Consider the following 24,445-nt stretch of genomic DNA (forward strand, 5'->3'; position numbering starts at 1 on the left):
GTGAATGCCACAGCACTGGCTCCAGTAGCCTACATTTTGTGTTGCCTTATTAGTGGTTAATGACGTTTTTCCACTTCTATCTCCTCTCAAAGCCTAAACAAATCAGTTACAGACGAGTGAGTAGTTGAGGTGTCACTGACAGCCAACAGTTTATTTAATCTTCTGGCTTTCCAGAGTTGAAGGTACATTGGTTTTGGCCCACGGTTTCTGTTTAATCATAGGGTTAAAATCACTTTTGCAGCAGATTTTCAAAGTGAAGTAAAGGGAGTGGTGTTTGGAGATTAGAAGTCCTAGTCACTGAAGTCCTAGTGATTGAATCTAACAATATAATTTAGTGTGATCGGTAATGCCATCAGTGGCTAAATGACTGACTGTATTTGATTAGAGGAGATTAGGCCTACTGTTCCTCACACATGACTATCCTTTTTGTGATTGGTCTGCAGTTTAACCCTAGCGAATGTATTTCACTCCATAGCACTCCATCATTAAGATATTATGGTGCTGAAACAGTGTTTAAATATTTTACAATACCCTTTAAGCCAGACTATTCCTGTTTTTGATGGATGAATGGATGGATAATCTTAAATATAAAGATATTATTACATATCATCTATGTCATTGCGAACACTTTTATGTACATTTGTAGTTGATAGTTATGCCCCGCAGAGCAGCTATGTCAGCCTCAGAAGCCAGGTGGCTCTATGAGAGCCTTTTTCCTCATTTCTGAAACCATCAGTGGTGCATGACTCATTGCCTTTCAGTTTTACATCTATATCTGTGGTCACACATGCATACCCACACACATGAAAGGGGCTCAAGACTCTCCAACATCCTTCAGCTCTTTGTCTGACCACATAAACCTCTCTCAGATGCAGCTGTCACAGAATTCCACAAACGAAAGGGAGATTTGCCCAAAGCCAACAGATGATTAAAATGGTTTAGTGTTGTGCAACTTAGTTTGGTTTACACTCACATTAAAGTATGTGTTGGTGATCACACAGGCACGAAGAATATTGATGCAAATCATGAAAAATGCATTAACTGATCTGCTATTTGTATGGCCAGATGGAGTCATTAGTGTCATTAGTTTTTACTTTTGACCTAAGCTCCTACTGTGGACCTTCACCACAGAATGATGAGGTTGCAGTCTTTCCTGATACTTGAAGAAACTGTTTGCTTACAGCTGCCCAATCCCACCAAAACTTTCATGCTAAATTCTATCCTCATTATACGTCTACTTACTCGTGGGGGCTGAACTGGAGTGCATCACTTCAATATCAGATAAAAGAACCCTGAGCAAACTGATCAACATCTTGGACAATGAATGTCATCCACTCCACAGCACTATTATAAAGCAAAAGAGCTTGATCAGCTGGAGACTTTGCTTACTGCCATGCAGAATTGAAAGGCTAAGGAAGTCATTTGTCCCCAGGGCCATTGAACATGTTCAATGCTTCACTTAAGGGAAGAGGAGAGATAGACTTCTCTGCATAGTCTGTCTGCCTCTCCACCCTCTCCATGTTTGAGTACCAACTGCCCACTACTGTTTTACTACTGTCCACAGCCTAATGTCTTACTACTGTTCTACTGCTACACTGTTTTCATGCTATATTAGCACACATGACCAAGGGCTTCTGCTTCAATACTGAATGGCTGTAACCCTATTACCTCAACCTATTCTTGCACTGACATAGTTCTTATATTACCTTGTCTACACTATACATTACTCTCTTATCTGTCCATATTATTTATGCTGGTCTCTAGACCTTACTCTTGCACTGTTGCACTGTTGGACTACTGTTGGACTGCTTTTTGCACCTACACCATGACACTCACTCTCTTGAGCACCTTACCGTGCACACAGAACTACAGGCCAGTCCCGGCCCTGTCACTGCAAGCGTCTCGTGCTTGATCATCCTCAAGCACACTGTGGATTTATATAGTATATTTAGTATTTAGTTTTGTTAGTTTTTCTTATCTTCTACTGTCTCTATTGTACAGTGGAGTTTTGTTATATACTTATTTTTACCCTTTCTGCTGTAAGTGCATGTTGTGTGAGATGTCTGTAGGCTACTGAGACCTTGAATTTCCCCTTGGGGATCAATAAAGTATCTATCTATCTATCTATCTATCTATCTATCTATCTACTGTGTGCAGCCTATTTATAGCCTAGACGCACCCTAGCGGCTAGTCTAGCAACTCTCCGTTTGCTTGTGAGCTCGAAAAATTAAACTTCTATCAGGCCAATCAAATCGTGTATAGAGTCGTTAGGCGGGCTGAACATAATGATTGATGGCAGAGTTGGCTTGAATTCCCTGCTACTTGAAAACAAATAAGATAATGTTGCTGTTGGCGAACAGTGTGACACGAGTTAAGCTTTTATTAAGTTGGCAAAAGTTTGAACTAGCCAACTAGCTCCGCTGGTGGGAAACGCATGGGACTCACAGCGCTGTCCTATTGCGTGCAGAGGGAATTTGAAAGACAACCGATTATCCCGCCCCTCGGACTGAGCACTGCAAACAGTGAGTGCCCAGACCCTACATTTTAATGTGGGTCTGGCTCGTCAGGCTAGCCTATTTACCCATTATAAACAAATGCCATCACTTATACTTATACTGATTCTCCCCATTTAATCCACTATATACTTTGTATCATGTATAATGTACAATACATACCACCATGTCGGCTTATACCATTTTTTATGCACGTACAGTATGTCTCCTTAATGCTAATGCTTATTAGGGTTGCAAAATTCCAGGAATTTTCAAAGTTGGAAACTTGCCATGGGAATTAACGGGAATATACAGGAATTAACAGGAATAAAGGGCAATTAATGGGAATAAACTGGGATTTTTTTTATATGGCAAGTTAGTCTATAACAGGGAACTGTAGTGGACAAAACCCCATCTTGCAGCATAATATTAGTTAAAACAACCTAAATTTAATGCAATTTCAGTCAAATTTCTACCCTGCACATATGTCACTCACATGCACACAGCAATCAGCATAGCTAGACATAAAGGAAACCTATGGTGCGTCCATGTAAGTATAAAGTATAAGTATAAGTATACTCTTTTGATCCCGTGAGGGAAATTTGGTCTCTGCTTTTATCCCAATCCGTGAATTAGTGAAACACACACAGCACACAGTGTACACACAGTGAGGTGAAGCACACACTAATCCGGCGCGGTGAGCTGCCTGCATCAACAGCATTTTCGGGGGGAGCAGTGAGGGGTTAGGTGCCTTGCTCAAGGGCACTTCAGCCGTGCCTACTGGTCGGGGTTCGAACCGGCAACCCTCCGGTTACAGGTTACAGGTCCAAAGTGCTAACCAGTAGGCCATGGCTGCCCTCAAACAAACCAATGGTGGGCCCAGGTGCGAGAGCGCTACGCGGGCCCCAATGTGTATGGGAGAAAACAAAATCCCAGTGAAAACTTCATCTTATGTGGGAATAACTGGTGTGAAACTGGGGGAAGTTTGCGAGAAGAGTTGCCCATGGGCTTGTTGTCACTTTTGTCCTCATTTAAATGGGTGTAGGCTATAGACCTCTCCGGAATAAGTCCCGCCTCCGAAACATCCGGATCCACCCAACTTCCGGTTGTCGAATGTCTATGGGAAATAACATGGCGTTTCGAAAAATCGTACCTGTCAAACTCTGTAGGTGGCAAAGTAGAAAAAGCTGGTGGGCCGATTGGCCTACATGCTTCTGCCATCTGGTTTCCACTGGATTTTTTGATTGTCGGTGCCGTTAAAGTAAACGATTATTAATGCTAACCGGGAGCTAGTTCCGATGTACGCGGGTGGAGGAGGGCGTTAGATCTCGCTCACAACCAGTAATAACCTAACGTGATGGTCATTTTCACATGTGATTCACACGTGATTTCAGTGGTCTAAAAGTAAATCCAAAGATTCTATAGTTAACTTTATCAACCGTCTCTGGTAAATCGTTTGCAAGGTTCAGCCTCTTTTCAACACGACTTAACTTTGGTTTGACTGTGCTGAGAGTTTGTTGGCTGTTATTGAGATATTTGAAAAAGAAAGAAATCGCCGACAAAGACACTAAAGACATGACGAGATGAGATTTTTTTTTTCACCAAAAACAGATAATAATAAGCAGACTAGGAATCAGAGGCAGTCGTATTAAGTCGATAGCTTTATTTTGCATGACCTTGATCAGAACAGTAACATTTTTAGAATGTATTAACAACCTATCAAACATGACGATTTCACGCAGGGTTAGTGCCACCTCTGTAGACAGGCTCTGGTGCCACAAACTCCATTTCGGTGAAGACAAACTATGAAACATTGCCGCGGGAGTCGCGGCGTCCGAAGCGTGCGTTAGCTTAGTGCTATACTGATATATTTCTACTTTAACGGCACCGACAATCAAAAAATCCAGTGGAAACTAGATGGCAGAAGTGTGTAGGCCAATCGGCTCACCATTTTTTTCTACTTCGCCACCTACAGATGTTTGACAGGTATGATATTTCCAAACGCCATGTTATTTCCCATAGACATTCGACGCCCGGAAGTTGGGTGGATCCGGATGTTTCGGAGACGGGACTTATGTCTATGTCACAAACTTAGGTCTATGTCACAAAGCGATAGTCAGTCAATGTTCCAACCAATAGGATTTTGTTGAGTGGCGGTGGTGTATCTTGGGCAGTGGTTTCAGTGTTGCTAGCTTAGCACGTTAGTAAACCATTAGCAGAGAATGGGATTCCCGCTAGTATGCTAGCTAGCTTTGTATGCTAAGCTTAGCGAAAATACGAACAAACAAATCGTATTGCTTATTATGAAACAAAATGTTAATGTTTGTATATGAAACAGTTTGTATGAATTACCCCAAATTCCCAGTTAATTCCCTTAAATTCCCATTAATTCCCATAATTTCCTTTAATTCCATTAAAGTTTCCAATTTGGAATATTTCCAGTTGCCCTGCTTAAAGCTGCAGTTAGCAAGATTTTTTTTATCATATAAACTGAAACCGACGCTATGCTCCGACAGAACAACATAAATCAACCAGTTTTAGAGAAAAAACGCACTTCTACCTCCACCTAGAGCCTGTTATTTGTTTTGCAAAAATCCACAGCTCCCGGTTCGTCTGGTCCAATCAGAGCAGGGCCTTGTGAGATCTGACTGTCAATCACAGTCTGGTGCAGTCTGGTGCGCACTGACTAGCACAAACTCGATGAGAGGGTGCTCGGTGGTAGTGGGGGAGGGGCATGAGAGTTGTAAACATTAAAGATTTTGGCTAAGTAACTGCAGCTTTAACTTCCCATGGAAAGTTTCCGGAAATTTACTGTATATTTTCTGCCCCTTTGCAACCCTAATGCTTATTCTGATAAATGTATTAACTAATGTTCCTTATTCAGATAAAATTGAGTTGATTTGACATGTAATAATAAAATACACTTAGTTAGCCTACATTATTACATGCAAATAATACCAGTATTGCATTAAAAACATGTAATAACATTCCTTACAGGACTTTATATGTCATCCAGTATTACTGTAATTGATGACAACTGTGTGGTGGAATGACTTAAAGGAAAATTATGGCCCATTTTTCACATCGATCTCTGTTTCTTGAGGTCAACGGTGACCTCGAGAAACAGACATCTATGTGAAAAATGGCCGTAATTCTCCTTTAAAGAGGTGGTTCATGATTTTGGACATAGGACCTCATTTCCAAGTTAGCAAGTGTGATATTTATCAGTGGAGACCGTTTTCAAAATGTTTCATCAAGTCCTTAGTTGCAAAGTTCACAGTTGCTAGGCTAGCGCAAGTAATCAGTATGTTACCCCGCTACTAAAAACAGTCTTACCCACTCCAAAGTACACCCGAGGCAAATAAATTATAACGCCATAATCAATGTAAATGTCTGAGACTTAAAACATGTTGTGACATTTCTCTGTTGCATGGCCTCTTGTGGTATTTCATATGCCTGTGGGACGATTTAGGAAAGACAGACAATATCTGATCTTACAGTTTTTCTCAGTCGCTTTGGTGCTTTTCTCACATCACTATTAACATTTGCACAGCAGTTAGTGCAATTCTCAAAACAATTAGTGCAAACTGCAAAACATAGTGGATGACCTGCAAAAGCACGTCACTTGCTCAAAATGGATAGTCCATTCCTCAAAAGCAGGTATTCATGTCAATGAAACTGTCAGTGTCATCAAAATTAGAAGTCTTGACACCATCGTTTATGAACAAGATAGTCAAATGGCTTTGTCATGTTTTCATTATGACAGTTCTCTCAGTGTTTTCCAATGCAAAAAAGGTCAGAACTTCGGTGACACTACCTGAACATGCTCAAGACAGCACTATACAGCACTTGCACAGCCATTTAAAAACTACAGTAAAGTTACACATTGCTGTAGTTAGGTGAGTAAGTGAGTACAAGACACTGAATACGTACATTTTTACTGTATGCTCTTTGCAATTCTACAGCATTGTGACAGAATTTGATAACTAGTTCAACAATTTTGTATGTAATGACTCAAGCAATGAAATGAAGACTATTAATTTTATTGGGAACGACTATTCAGCATTCATAAGTATAGTTCATTTTGACTGACATGACATAAGCAAATGATAATGTTAAAAAACAGCAGAGAATTGTATGAAAGCAACTGATACATGTCCAAAAGTATTTGCAATTTGTTCAGAGGAAGGAGAAATTGTTACTATGATGTGCACAAATGACTAAATGTTGTGGAGGTTGAACTAATAGTTATGAGAATTTTCATTCTGATCTGAAAAAAGCACCAAAGCGACTGAGAAAAACTGTAATCATGAGTGTTAGAATTACATATTTCTGCACTCTTCTAAAAACATCCTCATTAACTGTCAGTGTTCACTGAAGAAAGTGTCTTCTAAAAACATCCTCCTTAACTGCCATGTGTTCACTGAAGAAAGTGTCTGTGCTTGTTTCCATGTTAAACCACTAGATAGAGCCAAAGTGAAGGAAATAGACAGAGTTTAGATAGATGAAAGGGTTGGAAACTGAAACGGTTCAGAACGGTTTTGAAAAACTGTCGAACTCGTAGATAGATATCTAGAGATAGATAGATAGATAGATAGATAAATAGATATAGTCAAGTCAAGTCAAATTTATTTATATAGCACATTTCAAAGCAATAGCATTGCACCAAAGTGCTTTACATAAAATAATAATAATAATAATAATAACAATAATACATATACATACATATAAACATATAAAAAAAGGGAGAGGTGAGGGAGTCAGGGAGTGTTAAAAGCTAGGGAGAAGAGGTAGGTCAGGTTGGATTTAAAACTAGTGGGGCAGGATTTCACATCAGGAAGGCTATTCCAAAGCTGGGGAGCATATAGAGAAAGCTCTGCCACCTTTGGATTTAAGAGAGGCAGAAGAAACACAAAGAAGACACGGGGAAGATAATCGAAGAGGTCTAATGAGGTCTAACCATGTAAAGAATTTTAAAATTAATTCTTTGTTCCACAGGAAGCCAGTGCAGTTTAGCCAACACAGATGAAATGTGGTCACGTTTCTTAGATCCAGTCAGTAATCTGGCTGCAGCATTTTGGACCAGCTGGAGTCTGTTTAGAGTAGATTTAGTTACACCTACATACAGTGAGTTGCAATAATCAAGCCTAGAGGAAATAAAGGCATGTATAAGGATTTCTAAAAGACTTGAGCTTTGCTATTGTCCTAAGTTGGTAAAAACTTCCCTTGACAACACTGTTGACTTGCTTATTAAAAGTCAGAGAAGAATCTAGGAAAACACCTAGGTTCTATATAGATATAGATTATATTTGGTCAGTGATCAAAAGATGTTCGAGTGTGAAACACTGAGGTTATTGAGTAAGATCAGATATTGTCTGTCTTTCCTAAATTTTCCCACAGGCCATGACATACCACAACAGGCCATGCAACAGAGAAATGTCACAATATGTTTTAAGTCTCAGTTTCACACCCCCGCTCCTTGGTCGTTAATTTTCCGGAACACCGGTGGCACACCCCCACTCCAGCTGTATCAATCCAACAACACCGTTCCTGGAAATCAGAGGAACCTCTGAAGGTAAACCTGTGATGCCCCCATGAAACGCCCCAGTTGTCTGCACCCAACAGGTCTGATCATCTCTTCAGAGAAGTGTCCCTGCCCCATACACATTTGAAATCTTATTTTGTAGCTGGTGCTTTTTCAATGCATTATGTCCTTTGTTGTTTTGAAACAGCCCTGAACAATCCCAAGTGTTTATAATAACAGGAGGAATACATGAAGAAATTTTTATATGTTATCACAATTTCCAATTAAGTAAAACGGAAGCTGCACATTTGTGTGACGTTTTCAAGAGTGTCTGTACAATTGCATTTTATAGAGATAGTGAACATGATATCACACCCAGAGCCTATTCTTAATTATGAAAGCATTGATGGTTTCCTGTAAAAGGATGGAATGAACTGCTGAGCCAACATTCACCTCGACGGTGGCTGCCATGACAAGTTTCGTTTTTTGTTGTGCCCTAGTTTGGCCTCTTGCCATCAGTGCAAGTAGAGACCAGTCCCCACCAACCCCCCCTCCCACCTTGTAAATTTCCTCACATTAAAAAAAAGAAAACAGAGAGGAAAACCCATGATCTTCGCTCTCTGGTTTAGTGTCACAGGCAAGGACAGATGAGAGGAGAAAGCAGGAGATGAATCTTCTGGATTTGTGAAAGCTGGGAGTTAAAGTCAACAAGCACCTTTACCATCTGGAGCAGTTGTGGTGGCGCCACTGAAACTTTGATACGGTGAGTAGATAATAGCTTTGAGACGAAAAGAAGTTATATTGCATGTTTGGTGTGTAGTGAAATGGAATTTGATAGAATGAAACTAGGCATTCACTCCTTAAGCCTAGCACAAAACATTGATGGAAGATCACAAAAGGTAAGTCTAGTGTAAACCAAAAACAGATTGGAATTTTAAACATCTATAATTCATGTTTTCTACTTTCCATGGCCATTTCACTTATACCTTCTGCAAGATGACATTTGCTGTCTATTACATACATTATTTATAGGACAATGTCAAAATCAGTAAAGGTCCAATTCACCTGCCATATTTAGTATGATCCGAGAGTACGTCCTCTCTTAGCACTACTAACAGCTGGACATAATCTAGCACTGACCACTACCGTCTTCCCTCTCCTGACTATCCCTCTTCTCCCGCCCTTGACTTCACTTGAACAGTTATTCTATTATGTGAGCACTTATTGCTGCAGCAATATCCTAGTGGCACTGTACTTGTATTCTACCTTTATTGCTGTAAGTCGCTTTAAACTAGATGTACCGCATAGCGGTACAAAATATGACCGCCGCTCAGTCCTGTACATCCGTTCCGCGAAAATAAATCACACTTCAATTTGTCTCCATCTTTTACTCCATCCCCCACTCTTGAAACTTTTGTGTATGCTTGTTTGGCATGCCTGAGTGTGTGTGTGCGGCTGCACAGAAAGTAGCCTACTGGTGCTGAAAAGGTGAATAGATTGTAGAAAAGAAGATGTAGCATTGTTATAAAACCTTTAAAATCTCTAAACAATCACAAGTAGGGCAGTTCATCACTGTTCATCCATTGCAACTGGATTGATGAAAGGTCACTTACACCTGTAGGCTACATTGTATTTGGGAAAAGCAAAAGGTATCAGCATAATGTTATTTATTTATTTATAAACAAAAACATCTCTGTCAGTTCCATGCCGTTTTCAACAGCTATCAAAACAAAGGTAATTTTTTTTTGGATGGATGGATTTTTGTGAATGTTTCTTCTTCTACATAAGATTTTAGTCATCTTTAGTTCATGTGATACTTTGTGTCAATGCACAAATTAAGTAACAGTAGTCTGAAACGAAATGCTGTTTTACATCTAACCAGTGGTGCAAATAACTGACATGTCCAAATGGGCCTTGATGAAATGCGTCGCTGGACTGTTCATACACATTTTAACGAGCCAAAGTTGAAGAGCTGTTGTCCGTTATTGTTACCGTTGCAAATATAGGCTGATTCATGTTCCCTTGCATTGTGTAACTGAGGTCCATGGCTAGTCTGGCTTTCACCAGACCAAGCTCAATCTTTTAAGAAAGCAAAAAATAAATAGCGGGCAGATAGTCCATAGGCACCCGATATTGTTTAATTTTCCAATTGAGATATCCACGCTCTGGCTATTCTAAATGCAAAAATGCATCAGGGAGTTATGACAAAACTGTAACTAACAAACTAGATCCTAATAGAAAGCTGTTAGCGTCCCTAAGCTACAGGTAGGCTTATAAGGTAGGCATTTACAACATAAATTGTCAATAGGCTATGCTGGCGACACAAATAAAATCTCCTTTGGAAACCAATGGCTTACGCCTTACAGTATCAAGCGGACTTAAACTGCCATATCGTGGCGAGAAGTTGTAATAAAATTCACGCAGCTCCATGAGTCAAGGAAAGTAGCCACTTCTAAATGGGACCCACTACACAGTAGCTTAAGGTGTGTTGCTAAAGCAGCCATAATGAAATGAAGGTGTAATTGTTTGGATACTTCACACACACGTGCTTTTTAATTTCACAGACTACAACTACCAAGCTGGAATCAAAGCACATCGATTCCCCTCTCACACCCTGCACGCAAGCAAAACTGTATCAGACCGGTGGTTGGTAAATCTTCCATTGCACAGAATGATTTTTGTAGCACGTGCAACAAATGACAGTCGAAAGATACAATTACAGTGCTGCTATCAATTTGCTTGGTATATATAACCGCATTTATAGTTTTCTACAAATGCAATCAATCAAATTGGCCTCCATCACTCAACCAACGCTAACGGTAACATTAGCCTACCTAGGTCCTTATTGATATTATAAGATTAAGGTACCTGCAGTAAAAACCAAGCATGTCCGATAAACATCCTCAGATTTATTTCGGCATCAAGAACAAATGGGAATTACATTTCATGTTAACATCGTCCTATCCTTATTAGACGTTCTCTGCGGTCCTGTAGGAAGCGTCCGTTGTTTTTCCAACCCACTTTTAACTTCCAACAAAATTGCGTCTCACTGCAACGATGCGCCATCAAGTGGACAAACGACTACTTATCGCCAATACTGGAAATGCAGCCATGATGATGATGATGAATATTTGGCTTTCTTTTAATCCTACTGAATGTGTAATTATGTATCGGCCGTTCAAATACCGATAGTATGTGGGTGCCTGTGTGTGTGTGCATGTGTATATGTGTGCACCGCCATCTACAGGCCAATGAGTGTACAGTCACTAAATGTACACATAACCTAATTTTTTTTAGACCCCCCCATGGATGAAATTCTACGAAACTTGGCATACCCCCAGAGAATGCCAGGTCAATCATACACATAAAATTTGGTGCAGTTCTGAACATTTTAACTGAAGATAGGGGCGATTAAAGCAGAATAATATTGCAATTCTATTTTTTACTGGGGGGGTGCAAATCACAAATGAGTGATTATGGGCCAGGTTGATGTGGGTCCTTGAGACCAACATACCATAAAAGATTCTTCATCCTCAGTGCCACGGTTCAGGTAGTTATTTAGGAAAAACTGCTTTTTTTGCGGTTCGGGGAGTGGCCCCCGGGGACGAAACGAAATTTTTCCGTAAAAGTCTAGTGGGGCTACATACCCACCAAATGTCATGTGCCCCGGTGGTTCGGTGTCCCGGGTACCGTTGACCAAAAATTCAGGAAGTAGATGACGAAAAAAAAAAAAAAAAAAACCTTTGACAATCCCTATATGACCGCTTCGCTAGCTTCGCTAGTGACGGTCATAATAAACAGTCAGTTAAATGACCAAATGTAAATGATAGCGGTAAGATCTGTTGGATCTTTACTGCTTTCAAATCTTGAGGAAGTGTGAGGAAGAGTTTATGACTGTTTTCAACTCTATGACATTTCAGACCTCCTGGTTGCTGCAGTTTTATGACATAACAATTTAGTTGGTATTCATTATAAAGAGCAAAAGGTTTGATTTTAGAAAGGTAATGTCATATGTCGCCACTTCTGAAGATATGGGTACAGGCATTGCTTCTCATGTTCAATGTTAATTTGAAATGTTGGATTATGCATTATTATGGATTGTATTATATTTGTTATCAGGGAGTCTTGCTTTTATGCTGGATTTGGTTTAGATCACACCTCCCTCCTCTGGTGAATGTTGAACAAGTGGCAGAATATGCTGGAGACCAACGTCTGAGTTCAGACTCAACTGAAATGCAGACACTGTCGCATTTTTCTTCTCCCTTGATTCTTATCAAACCCACCAAAGAAAGATGTTTTCTTTGCCTGGCTGATCATGGGCAGAGAGATGCATATCCCAGGGCTGCACTGAGTCTGTTTAGTCTAGTCTCAGAGACAGGTGGTGGTTTGAAGTCCTGCAGTGGAAAGCTGCTACTGTGTTTGATTTCTGGGAAGCCATTTCACAGTTTTCTGATTGTGAGTGAGATAGGGCGATCAGATTTGTGGGAACTGTCTGAGACCCCAGGTGCACAGTATGACATAACCCTTGTTATCTTATAGGGTAGTCACAAGGTGGAAAAGACAGATTTTTATCTTGGCATTGATTGTTTTTGAAGCGTTAAATGGACTTGCATCTGTAAATGTTGTGGATATGTTGTGTACACTCCCTCAAGATCTTTCAGGTCTGTGTCCCTTTCAATGTTGACTGCTCCATGGTCCCCTGTCTTGTTTGCAATTGCCAAAGGACTTCCATGTGACCTCAGACATGCAATATCTGTGATTGAATTCAAATTTAAACTTGGTTGTGTGAGTGGAGAATAGATGTGGTGAAATGCTTTTTTCTGTCTGTATTGTAATTCAGTAGTGGTACATACATTATGTACATGGCATTGTTTGTTTCAGAGAATACCTTCTGTCCTCAGTTTTAGCATCAGGAACTCAGCTAGTAAAAATATCTTAACCATTGATAAAGACTCTCCTTGCTTAATGGATTCAACAGAGAAACCTCAGGTAATTGTTTCTGTGGGAACCAAAAAATCCATTACTTCACAGACTATCCAGCTGTTCTGTCCTCCTGCCTTCCTAGGTATAGCATTCCTCTTTGTGAAAGATTTCCTGTAAAGGGGAATTTAAGGCCTTGGGCAAAACACCTAGACCTTCCACCAAAGGAATGTCTTCATTGTTGCTTGGTTACAACACAAGCAAGTAGGGACAAGACATTGCACCCTGCAACCAAATTCACATGAAAGGGTTCACTTCACTGTGGGGGTTGGAAATCCTGCAACAGCTGTGTTGACTTGGCGACCACCACTGCCCCTGCCAGTTGTGGTGGAGAGCCAGTGGGGGCAGGGTAATCTCAGCGAGTCCCCCAACTTCTTCCCAGTCCACCTCCACCTACCACCTCTTGTTCCAGCCCTGCTGTAGACCAGCCCAACCCACCTTAAAACCAAAAAGGGTCTCTCAACTAGGAACAGCTGGACCAAGAGCAACAGAACCCCACTTTCATGACACAAAAAACATTGTCCGACGGGGTCATGCTTGGTGTAAAACACTTAAAGGGGAATTTCTCACCCTGTCCCATGTCAATGTCCCATTGGCAGAAAATTTATATGAAGAATTCTGAAGGTCTTTTGTATTCATATGGCTATCTGACTCATTACAGTTGCAGATAATAAGGATATTAGCCATTCCTATTATTGATACATATAACCCTCTAATCCATAGAGACAAGATATCTTGTTCAAAACTCTTTATCTAATTGCTATTTTCTCTCAGTGACCAGTGATGGAATTTTGTTTTCCTCTTCTGTAGGTGCCAAGAGCAAGCTGTAGGATATCTGGATGTCCACAAACTCTAACATTAACAAGCCCACAGTACCCCCCAGACCACAGGTCCCTCCTAAACCTGATCTCTGGGGTGCACAATGGCGGCGGTCCACCGACGTCATCCTCAGGACAGAGGCGGGAGAGGAGGGAGCGCAAGACCGAAAACGACAGTTGGCCAAGCACAAGTCCTTACCAGCTGTGGTCAATGGGAGTCCTACACTGAACCAGTCAGCTGATTTAAACCCTGGTCAAGCCAACGCACAGGAAACACCAGCTTCTCCAGTCAGAGTTAGACCAGTACCCAAACCACGTAGACGGAGGACAGCACAAAACAGTTTATCACTGTCTGGATCCAGTGTTGACCGAGAGATGTCTATCCTTGAATCTCAGTCAACAGGAAGCAGTACATGTAACGTGATATTAATATCTTTTTTAAATTAACATAGGCCTACTATTTGTATTTTGGTAGAGTGGTTATGTGCACATCCCAGGCCAGACCAAGACAAAGTGAGCATATAACAAAAAAGATAAATTGTCCGCACACCAAAGTTTAGCTCCCAAATAATTGATCCCAAATAAAAACAGCAACATTTCGACCCATATGGGTCTTTCAATGAAACATTTGGGAGCTAAACTCCGGTGTGCGGACAATTATACTATTTGTATTAACATAACAGATGTGGCCACAGCCTATAATGACTCAATATATATTTATCCTATTCATTGGATCTTCTGTTTCTGTGATTCTTCTTCTAGACAATCCCAGTGAGACTACCGCGACCCAGTTCACTTGTCACTCATCCTGTCCCTGTGCCTGTCACCGCACCCCTGAATCTATACCCAAGCCCGATGCTCACAAGCTGCCCTACATGCCCCCTGCACCTGAGGACTACACCACCCACCTGGAGTACTGGCACATCGTCCAGCCTGAAAAGAGGCGACCTAGCCGTACCCCTCCCTCCATTCCACTTCCATGTCTCCCGCTACTAGAAGTGCCAGAACCGTTGCTACCAACGACAGGTTAGACTTTTAGACTTTACCGAGGGGAAAAAAGCTTATTTGTAATAATCTGTCTTAACTGTCTTCATAACATCATAACTTCTTAACCGTCTTCAATAATCTTTTTGCCCTATGATCATATGTTGCTATACCAAGTACTAGGCCTTACATGTAGAAGGCCCATTAGGTTGCTCTTCCCTCTCTTCCCTCACCTACCTCCCTCCTCTCCACCTCCCTCTCTTCTCTCCTCTACCTCCTCCTTCTACCACTTTCTCCTCCTACCACACATTGACTAGTTATAATGTAGGCACTCCTATCCTCTAGTACTATTGACAGATGCAGTGGTAATTCCTAGCTAAGGTCTCATCTGCACTGTAGCTTAAATATTATTTTATTGCTGTAAGTCGCTTAGGATAAAAAGTGCCTGGCAAATTGTATGTAAATGTAAACATGACACTGGAGAACAGCAGTCTAATCTCATACAGAGTTACAAGGTACAAACCCACTGTCCTCCAAACAACCTGTTGCTGGGCCCTGAAGGAAGGCTCTCAACTCTAAAATTGTTCCTGTGGCTTTCTCTCTAGTTTAACTCACTGGTGTTTTGACCATGGCATCAAAATGACCAGATAACTTAGTATGTATGTCCCATACCACACCCCACATGGCCCAAACTAAGTTCACTTACAGTAGTAAAACTGTGAAAAATAATATCACATCATGTGAAAGGTGATGTTAAACTGTTGCCTGAAATGATTGAAGCTGTTCTGAATTTTAGGAAGGAACTTAGTGCAACATTTGGATGCGGTTGGCACATCTATAAAATGTGTTATGCCTTTCACTTTGATTCAGTTTGGGGGAATGACAAGGAGGACTACAGACAGCAGAAGAGAACAGAAAAAGTGGCACATATTTAAGAGAGACAGTTTCAGTTGGCTTGGAAAGGGGAGGGGAAACCCATCTGGGGAATGTAGGAAGCTCAGTGAGAGTGCGGAATCATGAAGTACGAAAAACATGGTCTTAATTACACACAAGCATCCGTTCTCTTCCAGTTGCGGCCGCCAAGCCAGGTTCATGTCACTGCTTGCCATCAAAATCATTCCCAGCTCTTTTCCCTAACCTGTACACACAACTTTTGGATTTAGCGGCTGTTTTTGTCAGTGACACATTAAATCATATCCTGATCGTAATTGTCATGTCATCATCATGTTGCACATGTAATATTTTAGATTGCCTTATATTGATTCTAATATGTGGTTAATGTTTATTGACTCATATTTTTATATTTTCATTTTCCTCCTTTGTCTCTTTTGTTTTACTCAAAAAATCCAAAACTATCTCTATATCTGTTTATATCTGGTTGCCTTGCGTTTGTTTATGTCTAGTGATGCCTGGTTTAGTCTTGTTTCTGGTACTCCATGAATGTTTTTTGTATGACTTCACAGGTGAATCTGAGGAGCCTGAGATACTGGAGGCTGTATATATGGAGGTGGCCTCAGATGGTGAGGAGCACAGCAGTCCAATAACAAGCAATCCCACAGGTGACTTCAAAGAGAAGCAAGTTTCAGATGTATTAGGATGTGCATTTTATCAGTAAATATGTAATTACAAATAGGTTCTTTACGCTACTTTGTAATTTACTGTTTCATATTTTAATGTTTTTATTGGGCTAAAACCATAATGAGAATTACAATCAACCTGATGATTTATTGAAACTTTTTTCATTGTATTATTCATCTGTGTAGAATCAACCATTCAGCCTGTCGAGATACCAACATTTCAGAATGGAAACACCAGATCTTCTCCTTGTCCTGGGAGAAAGTCTTTGCCATCAATGATGAATATGAATTGCAAAATCACTGACAAAATTCATCCTGATCATCAAGACATGGGACTCATCTGTGATGTGCTCCTGGGTGAAATTCCCCAAAAGGTCTACCAACACTGTCAGGAGAAACAGGACACTGACCCAGAAAAGCCCAAAGGGAAAAGAAAGAAGCTCTCCCCTTTGGAATTACTACTGTCCCCATTTCAGAGTAAGCATCAAGCAAAGCGGGCAGCAGACCAGAAGGACTCCACAACCACCTGCGACATCCAAACATCTTCAAAGCAGGACAGTCTACAGGAACACTCTCCCAAAGAAATATCTGTGTCAAACCCAGACAAGAAACCTGGTGCGAAGGAGAACACGTGGTTGTCTTCCTCAGAGGAGGAGACTGAGGGGTGCAAACTGGATGACTCAAAAATAGTGCCCAGTAGGGGGCGACTTCCGACCCTGGAGGGGCTGTGGCAGGAACGTAGCATAGTGAAGAAGAAAGGGATACTCAGCCAGCTCAGCAAAGAGCAGCTCCTCCTTCAAGAGGTATATATCTGAGAATGATGCTGTTGTCAGATTTTCTGGGTTTGACCAGAGAATGTCTAATAAGGGGCTCTGGTTTGACAGACAGTTCACTATCTCCAATAAGGAGGAAGCAATTAGCAGAATCTCAAAGGCAAATAACCTTTGTTCACATATTGATTAGTCATGTTTGATAAGCAAAGTATATACACAGCCCAGTTTCAAGGTCGGTTTTGATTGCTTTTATTTTGTTTGAGTGATAAGTGTAGTGATAATTGCACATGACCTTGATCTCTCTCTCTCTTTCATTTCTCTCTCTCTCTCTCTCTCTCTCTCTCTCTCTCTCTCTCAGAGCTTATTTGAAGTGGTGACCACAGAGCACACATACTTGAAGAGTTTAGATGTAGTTGTTGAGCATTTCCTGGAGTCACCAGAGCTCAACCAGGTCCTAGAGCCCAGAGACCGCAAGTCTCTCTTCTCGGGCATCTCCAGGATCCGACAGATGAGTCAGAAGTGAGTTGATTCAGCAGCCACGGCTATACAGTATTCATTAGCCTATGATATTGAATGCTGTGTTTCTCTCTCATTACCTGAAACACAACAAATCACACAATTGTCAGGACAAAATCCTTAGTCTCCATGTCATTTTTGCAATCTTCAATTTCATGTACATTTTTAACATCGGTCTCAAGCATTATTCCACCAAAGGACAATATAGACAACATAACATTAATATGGTTTTGTGTGCAGCTTTCTTCAAGACATGAAGGAGGAGCTGAACTCCAACCTTTTTTGTGACACCTGTAAGGTCATCCAGAGGTATGCCACGGGGCCGTTCGGTGCATATGTTGACTACATCCGCAACATGCCCTACCAGGAGCAGACTCTACACCATCTGGAGTAAGAAGAGAGAAGGCATATTCGGATTACATGCATGCAGACATTTTTTCTGTAAATTAAACTTTAGAACAATGCATTTGTTAATATCAATCCGATCAATCCAATGTCTGATTTTTCACAGCTGTGAACATGTTTGAAATGTCCACTAATACTAACCAGGTATTTATTGATAATATTCCTCTCTATTGTTAGACAAAGGAGTCCCCAAATAATAGGAATTCTGCGAAAGCTTCAAGAGGACCCTCGCTGTAACCGCCTGTCACTCAAATCCTACCTGGTTCTACCCTTCCAGCGGATCACACGTCTCAAGATCCTAGTAGAGGTGAGAGACAAGGCGGCTATGTCTGAAAGACAGGATAAGACGAAACAATATGGTTATGGTATTATGCTTTTATCCAAAGTGATTTAAACATGGAAACAGTCCTGGCTATAAGGCCATTAAGTTGCTCCACAATTCAAACTTATAAGACAGGGCCACCTACAGGCCTGTTGTAGAAATAGCACAGTTGCATAGATCCCTGAAGTGCAGTCTCACAGGTTTTGGCTTTAACTGCTCTCTGTCTCTTGACCTTTTAGGCCATTCTGAAGAAAACTGAGCCAGGGTCGCAAGGTCAAGCATCGGCTGAAAGAGCCCTAAAGGGTGTTTCCAAGGTAACGCCATGCATGAACTAGGTTTATCAGACTTGCTCTGTCACTGTCTCTCAATTCCTGTACCTAGAGTCTAGAATATCAAAACAATTAGCCTCGATCTACGCCATACTGAATCATCTTTTTTTTTTTCGAAGTGGTTGTAGTTTTGGTTGATTTTTGGTTGATTTTGTTGACTATTTGGGTTAACTTAAATCAGAATTCAGTTAATCATGTAAGCATGCAACATTTCCATAGCTACATCACCTTTTACTTAATTTTCCTGTATGTACATGTCTTCTGTAGATAGTTGAGGCATGCAATCGTGAGGTTGGCAAAATGAAACAAATGGAAGAGATGGTGCGCATTGCAAACAAAACAGAATTTGAGTGCAAGGTAAGTAAGGACTTTCATCCTCATACTTAACTTCTGCACTCTCACCTTCTGGTTGTTCTACACTCTTGCGGTGTTTGCAAGGAAGTTTTTTATTGTTATACTAGGGTCTCCTTTTGCAACGTAGCTCGAATGTCAGTCCTCACTTTGGATAAAAGGGTCAGTTAAATTAATAGATGTCATATAATGTATTGGTGACTTTTCAGGAAGTATGAAAACAAATAAATGCTGTGCTATTTGCTTTGAAATGTGTGTAATATCTTTAGCGGTCACTTGCAAATCTCAGTGCCAAAGTGAATTTCCCTCACGGGATTAAAAGAGTATATATACTTAGAGTGAATTATTAACACAATTGCGTAAGATTACAGTTGTATTCCCGTCTCCCACCCTCCTCCTTCAGGCTTTGCCGCTGGTGTCTTCCTCTCGCTGGCTGCTGAAACAGGGGGAGCTGGCTCAGCTTTCCGCAAAGGAGAACATCTTTGGCCAGAGAAAGCTCTTTCCCATTTACCTTTTCCTCTTTAATGACCTTCTGCTGCTGACCACAAGGAAAGGGTGGGTGACTGTGACTCAGTTAATGTTGAAGACACTTTGGTACACTTTGGTTGTTGAGAGGAACGTCAACTGACATTGAATTACAGTAGACATCCTCTGAAGCCATACAATTGGAGAAAGAGTGACAAAATGAGATACAACTAAAATGTATATCCTAAAGGCTAGATTTAGATTCAGTTGTAGTTTTACTGGACCACATGTATTTTAGGACTTCTGCTCATCCTATGTATGTCTGTGTTGTGTGCCCTGATATTGAAGGTTTCCTTTTATTTATGTTTTATGTTATGACTATTGGTTCAATGTGTTTTTCTGTATTATTTGTCTTAGTCTTTATCTTAGTTGTCTGCTGTACAGCACTTTGATCAGTTTATGCTGTGTTTAAATGTGCTTTATAAATTAAACTTACTTACTTACTTACATTTCGTGAGCACTATTAAGTTGTGCTGGGTTTGCTGCCCGCAGGCCAGACCGTTTTGTGGTGCGCGACCATGCCCATCGCTCCCTTGTAGAGATCAACAGTGTGGAGGATGACGAAAACCCGGAAGGGTGCGAACGCGACAGAACATTCCAGCTCGCCCTCCTAAAGAACCAAAGAGGAAGCACCTCGCATCTCCTGTTGCAAGCCCCCTCTCAGTGAGTACTCACTCCTGAAGACTAGTAGATGAGGAAGAGGAAGATGTCTGTGACTATAACAAAAAAGATCTTCTGTTTTAAAAAGTTCTGTCTAAATGAACAGAATACATATTTAAATGCCTACAGTCAATAAAAGTAATTGTAAGTAGCTGGATTGATGCCATGTTAGCTGTATATATCAGTTACCTTAATTGGAGCTGATAGATTTAACATCTGGATAGTAAACAAGTAGACAAAGAGGATTATCAGATGATGTACTCGCGCCATATAGTTTTGTCTTGTGCCGTTCTAATGAGATTAGGAGAGAACATGAAGAGCGGATGTTATGTAAGAGTATTTAGATGTGTCCCTAGAGAGAACCCAGTACAGGTACTGAATGAGTCACAATAGAACCCCACACCCACAAGCTGACCCCATTCCCTATGAATGTATATATATATAATATAGTATAATTTAACTTTTGTAATGCCAGGAATTGTGTTTTTCTTTTTTCTTTGCTTTGCATCAAAGCGTTCAATAAAATTATTTTTTTAGTACCTGTTGTACCTCAACTGGTTCAAGAACAGTCTTGTAATGGAAAGGTATTTGGTTCACTCGCAGCTGTCACTGAAGGCTAACATGCTTTAGAAGTTAAACTGAGGAGAACAGATGGTCGATTGTAGTGTTTGTCTCATTCTGAGGTGGAGCTGCTGACTCAATCATGCACATGATCTGATTGTTGAAATAATGAAATACATCATTTCAGAACTGAGAAAGCCAGCTGGATGGGAATGCTGACCAAGAGAAAAGAAGAGAGGAGCGAAAGAGATTTATGAGGAATGGGGTGAGTGTCAATTCAGGTGTGTGTGTGTGTGTGTGTGGGGGGTGTTGGTGTGTGCAAGAGAAAAGAAGGAGACGAAGAGATTTATGAGGAATGGGGTGAGTGTCAATTCAGGTGTGTGTGTGTGTGTGTGTGTGTGTGTGTGTGTGTGTGTGTGTGTGTGTGTGTGTGTGTGTGTGTGTGTGTGTGTGTGTGTGTGTGTGTGTGTGTGTATATATATATATATAATATAGTATAATTTAACTTTTGTAATGCCAGGAATTGTGTTTTTCTTTTTTCTTTGCTTTGCATCAAGCGTTCAATAAAATTATTTTTAGTACCTGTTGTACCTCAACTGGTTCAAGAACAGTCTTGTAATGGAAAGGTATTTGGTTCACTCGCAGCTGTCACTGAAGGCTAACATGCTTTAGAAGTTAAACTGAGGAGAACAGATGGTCGATTGTAGTGTTTGTCTCATTCTGAGGTGGAGCTGCTGACTCAATCATGCACATGATCTGATTGTTGAAATGGCGAAATACATCATTTCAGAACTGAGAAAGCCAGCTGGATGGGAATGCTGACCAAGAGAAAAGAAGGAGACGAAGAGATTTATGAGGAATGGGGTGAGTGTCAATTCAGGTGTGTGTGTGTGTGTGTGTGTGTGTGTGTGTGTGTGTGTGTGTGTGTGTGTGTGTGTGTGTGTGTGTGTGTGTGTGTGTGTGTGTGTGTGTGTGTGTGTGTGTGTGTGTGTGTGTGTGTGTGTGTGTGTGTATATATATATATATATATATATATATATATATATAATATAGTATAATTTAACTTTTGTAATGCCAGGAATTGTGTTTTTCTTTTTCTTTGCTTTGCATCAAGCGTTCAATAAAATTATTTTTAGTACCTGTTGTACCTCAACTGGTTCAAGAACAGTCTTGTAATGGAAAGGTATTTGGTTCACCGCAGCTGTCACTGAAGGCTAACATGCTTTAGAAGTTAAACTGAGGAGAACAGATGGTCGATTGTAGTGTTTGTCTCATTCTGAGGTGGAGCTGCTGACTCAATCATGCACATGATCTGATTGTGTGTTTAAACCACAGAGATTTTCTAAAGTTCACCCCCCTGCCTCTATGGGCGTTGTGTAGGTTTCACACAGTTGTAATCAAAGATTCTAGAGCGGAGCTCTATTCTAGAGCTCTGTTCTAGAATCTTTGGTTGTAATGAGGCTACTCTCAGATCTCAGATGCTACAAATACTCTCATTATTTTTGTGTAAATCTGCAGTTTGCTGGAGACAAAAAACATTATCCACCATCACTCAGTCCTAGAATCAAGCTAAGCTTGTCTAATCTTTACTAGTACCCAAAGGAACTATGTTCTAGTGCCCCATTAACAGATACCCTTTTCCCCTATCTTAGGCTTTCTGGAGGGCTGGAGGGTGGATGGAGAACGTGGATGGTTCCCAGCAGCGTGCACTGTGGAGATCACCAATGAGCATGTGCAGAGGCGCCATCTTCGTCAGCGCTACCATGTTATGCAAGCTGCCAATCGAGTGTTGTGTCGGCGTCTGGGAAATGACAAGACAGGGACCGCCTGTTTCCGATAGGCCCTTAATAAACTGATCCCTGAATATAGGAAATTAGGGCTGAGTTTTACTACTGATGACTGTGGACTGTGGTCAACATCTGGTGTCTGTCTCTAATGCCCTTGCCATATCTTCAAAATAATATCACCTGTGCTATCCGTTACTATGTGAATATCCAGTAGACAATTCCAGCATCAACTATGAAATAGTTATGCTTGACTTTGGCGTTACTGATTAAACTCATTGTGTGAAACCTGTATATCCACAAAGCATCTCACACTACTGACAATCAGACTGTGGTATAGGCTAAATATGTCGACATGTCCTAAGACCGGAAGATGTGATTATATGGAGACACCATCTTAAATGCACTTTGACGAACAGACATACCAGCAATCACACAGTGAAAATGTTTTTTTTATATATATATATTTTTTAATATATTTTGCATATATCTGCATGTCTAAGGTGCTGGAAATCTTTGCAGTATTTTGTGTGTATTATTTTGTGTGTGTTATGTATTATATGGATATGAAATATATATGAAAATATTAGGCAGCCGGGGCCTACTGGTTAACACTTTAGACCTGTAACCGGAGGGTTGCCGGTTCAAACCCTGACCAGTAGGCAAGGCTGAAGTGCCCTTGAGCAAGGCACCTAACCCTCACTGTTCCCCGAGCGCCGCTGTTGATGCAGGCAGCTCACTGTGCCGGGATTAGTGTGTGTTCACTGTGTGCTGAGTGTGTTTCACTAATTTACGGATTGGGATAAATGCAGAGACCAAATTTCCCTCATGGGATCAAAAGAGTATATATACTATACTTATACATACTTATATGGATATGAAATTGCAATGTTTAGTGACTCATAATCATAAAAGCCTTTACATCAGATAATCAAGGAATTCTCAATGTTCAAACTCATGTGTGTCTCACTTACATATGCTGGGAGAAAAAGGAACTTCTCAGTTAGACCTCTGTTGAACTGTGGAATTTGGTTGCTCCCATCAAGGATGACATTTTAACATGAATGGTTCCTTTTAGTGGCCCGGCTGCAGTCAAGCCAAACTCCCTCATCTTACCCTGCAAATCCCCTGCAAGTGTCTCAACCTGCTAACCTTAAGTCCTCACACTGTTGTTTTGTGTTAATTCATCCCTGCCTTGAGTGGCATCCAGGGTCTGCAGAGGGTCTATATTTGGTGCTCTGTTGTGTGGGTCTTTACCGGAACACTGCTTCTTTGTTACTGTGGCTTGAGATGTTAGACTCCCCATGGGAGAGCTGCCCAAGGCTGTAGGGGATACACATGGACACACATCCACCCTCACACACACACACACACACTCACAGAGAGAGATAGAGAAGCTACTGCAACTAAACGTGTATGCAAATTTGCATTGTATTTATTTAGGATTTAAAAATATCAGAGGAAACATTTTATGGTTTAGCAATTATGTATGAATTACTTTTTACACTCACTTGCGTAGCCTATGATTGTACCCAGGCTAGGCTACTTAATAGATTATGTAGGCTAAGCTTGCAAGAAGCGAATGAGAATCATTTAGGCCTACAACTTCAACTTAAAATTTTATAAAATACAAAAGGGTTTTTTTGTGGTTGTTGACTTGAATTTCCCCTAGGGATCAATAAAGTATCTATCTATCTATCTACCCCAACGCTTGGTAGCTTAATGTAGCCTACTAATGAAACCTAACGTAATTCTCAGGTAATTCTGTCACCCAATGGTGAGTAAATGTTTCAATGAACTATTAGCCAATAGGAGCATGAAGTCTGGCATGTGTGTCCAATGGG

General features: G+C 40.8%; 1 protein-coding gene across 1 annotated transcript; it reads left to right on the top strand.

Annotated features, from left to right (window-relative positions):
* The first annotated feature begins 8,678 nt into the window (after positions 1 to 8,678).
* Positions 8,679 to 22,657, top strand: LOC125300765 (ephexin-1). The gene is made up of 14 exons (XM_048252897.1): positions 8,679 to 8,779; positions 13,807 to 14,229; positions 14,577 to 14,840; positions 16,262 to 16,357; positions 16,562 to 17,178; positions 17,507 to 17,667; positions 17,905 to 18,054; positions 18,247 to 18,376; positions 18,631 to 18,705; positions 18,988 to 19,077; positions 19,475 to 19,626; positions 20,089 to 20,259; positions 21,608 to 21,687; positions 22,470 to 22,657. Exons 2-14 carry the CDS (start codon positions 13,836 to 13,838, stop codon positions 22,655 to 22,657), a joined length of 2,568 nt encoding a protein of 855 aa, XP_048108854.1. The 5' UTR covers positions 8,679 to 8,779; positions 13,807 to 13,835.
* Positions 22,658 to 24,445: the final 1,788 nt, after the last annotated feature.

This window comes from Alosa alosa, chromosome 9 (assembly GCF_017589495.1).
Source record: "Alosa alosa isolate M-15738 ecotype Scorff River chromosome 9, AALO_Geno_1.1, whole genome shotgun sequence".
Lineage (NCBI taxonomy): Eukaryota > Metazoa > Chordata > Actinopteri > Clupeiformes > Clupeidae > Alosa > Alosa alosa.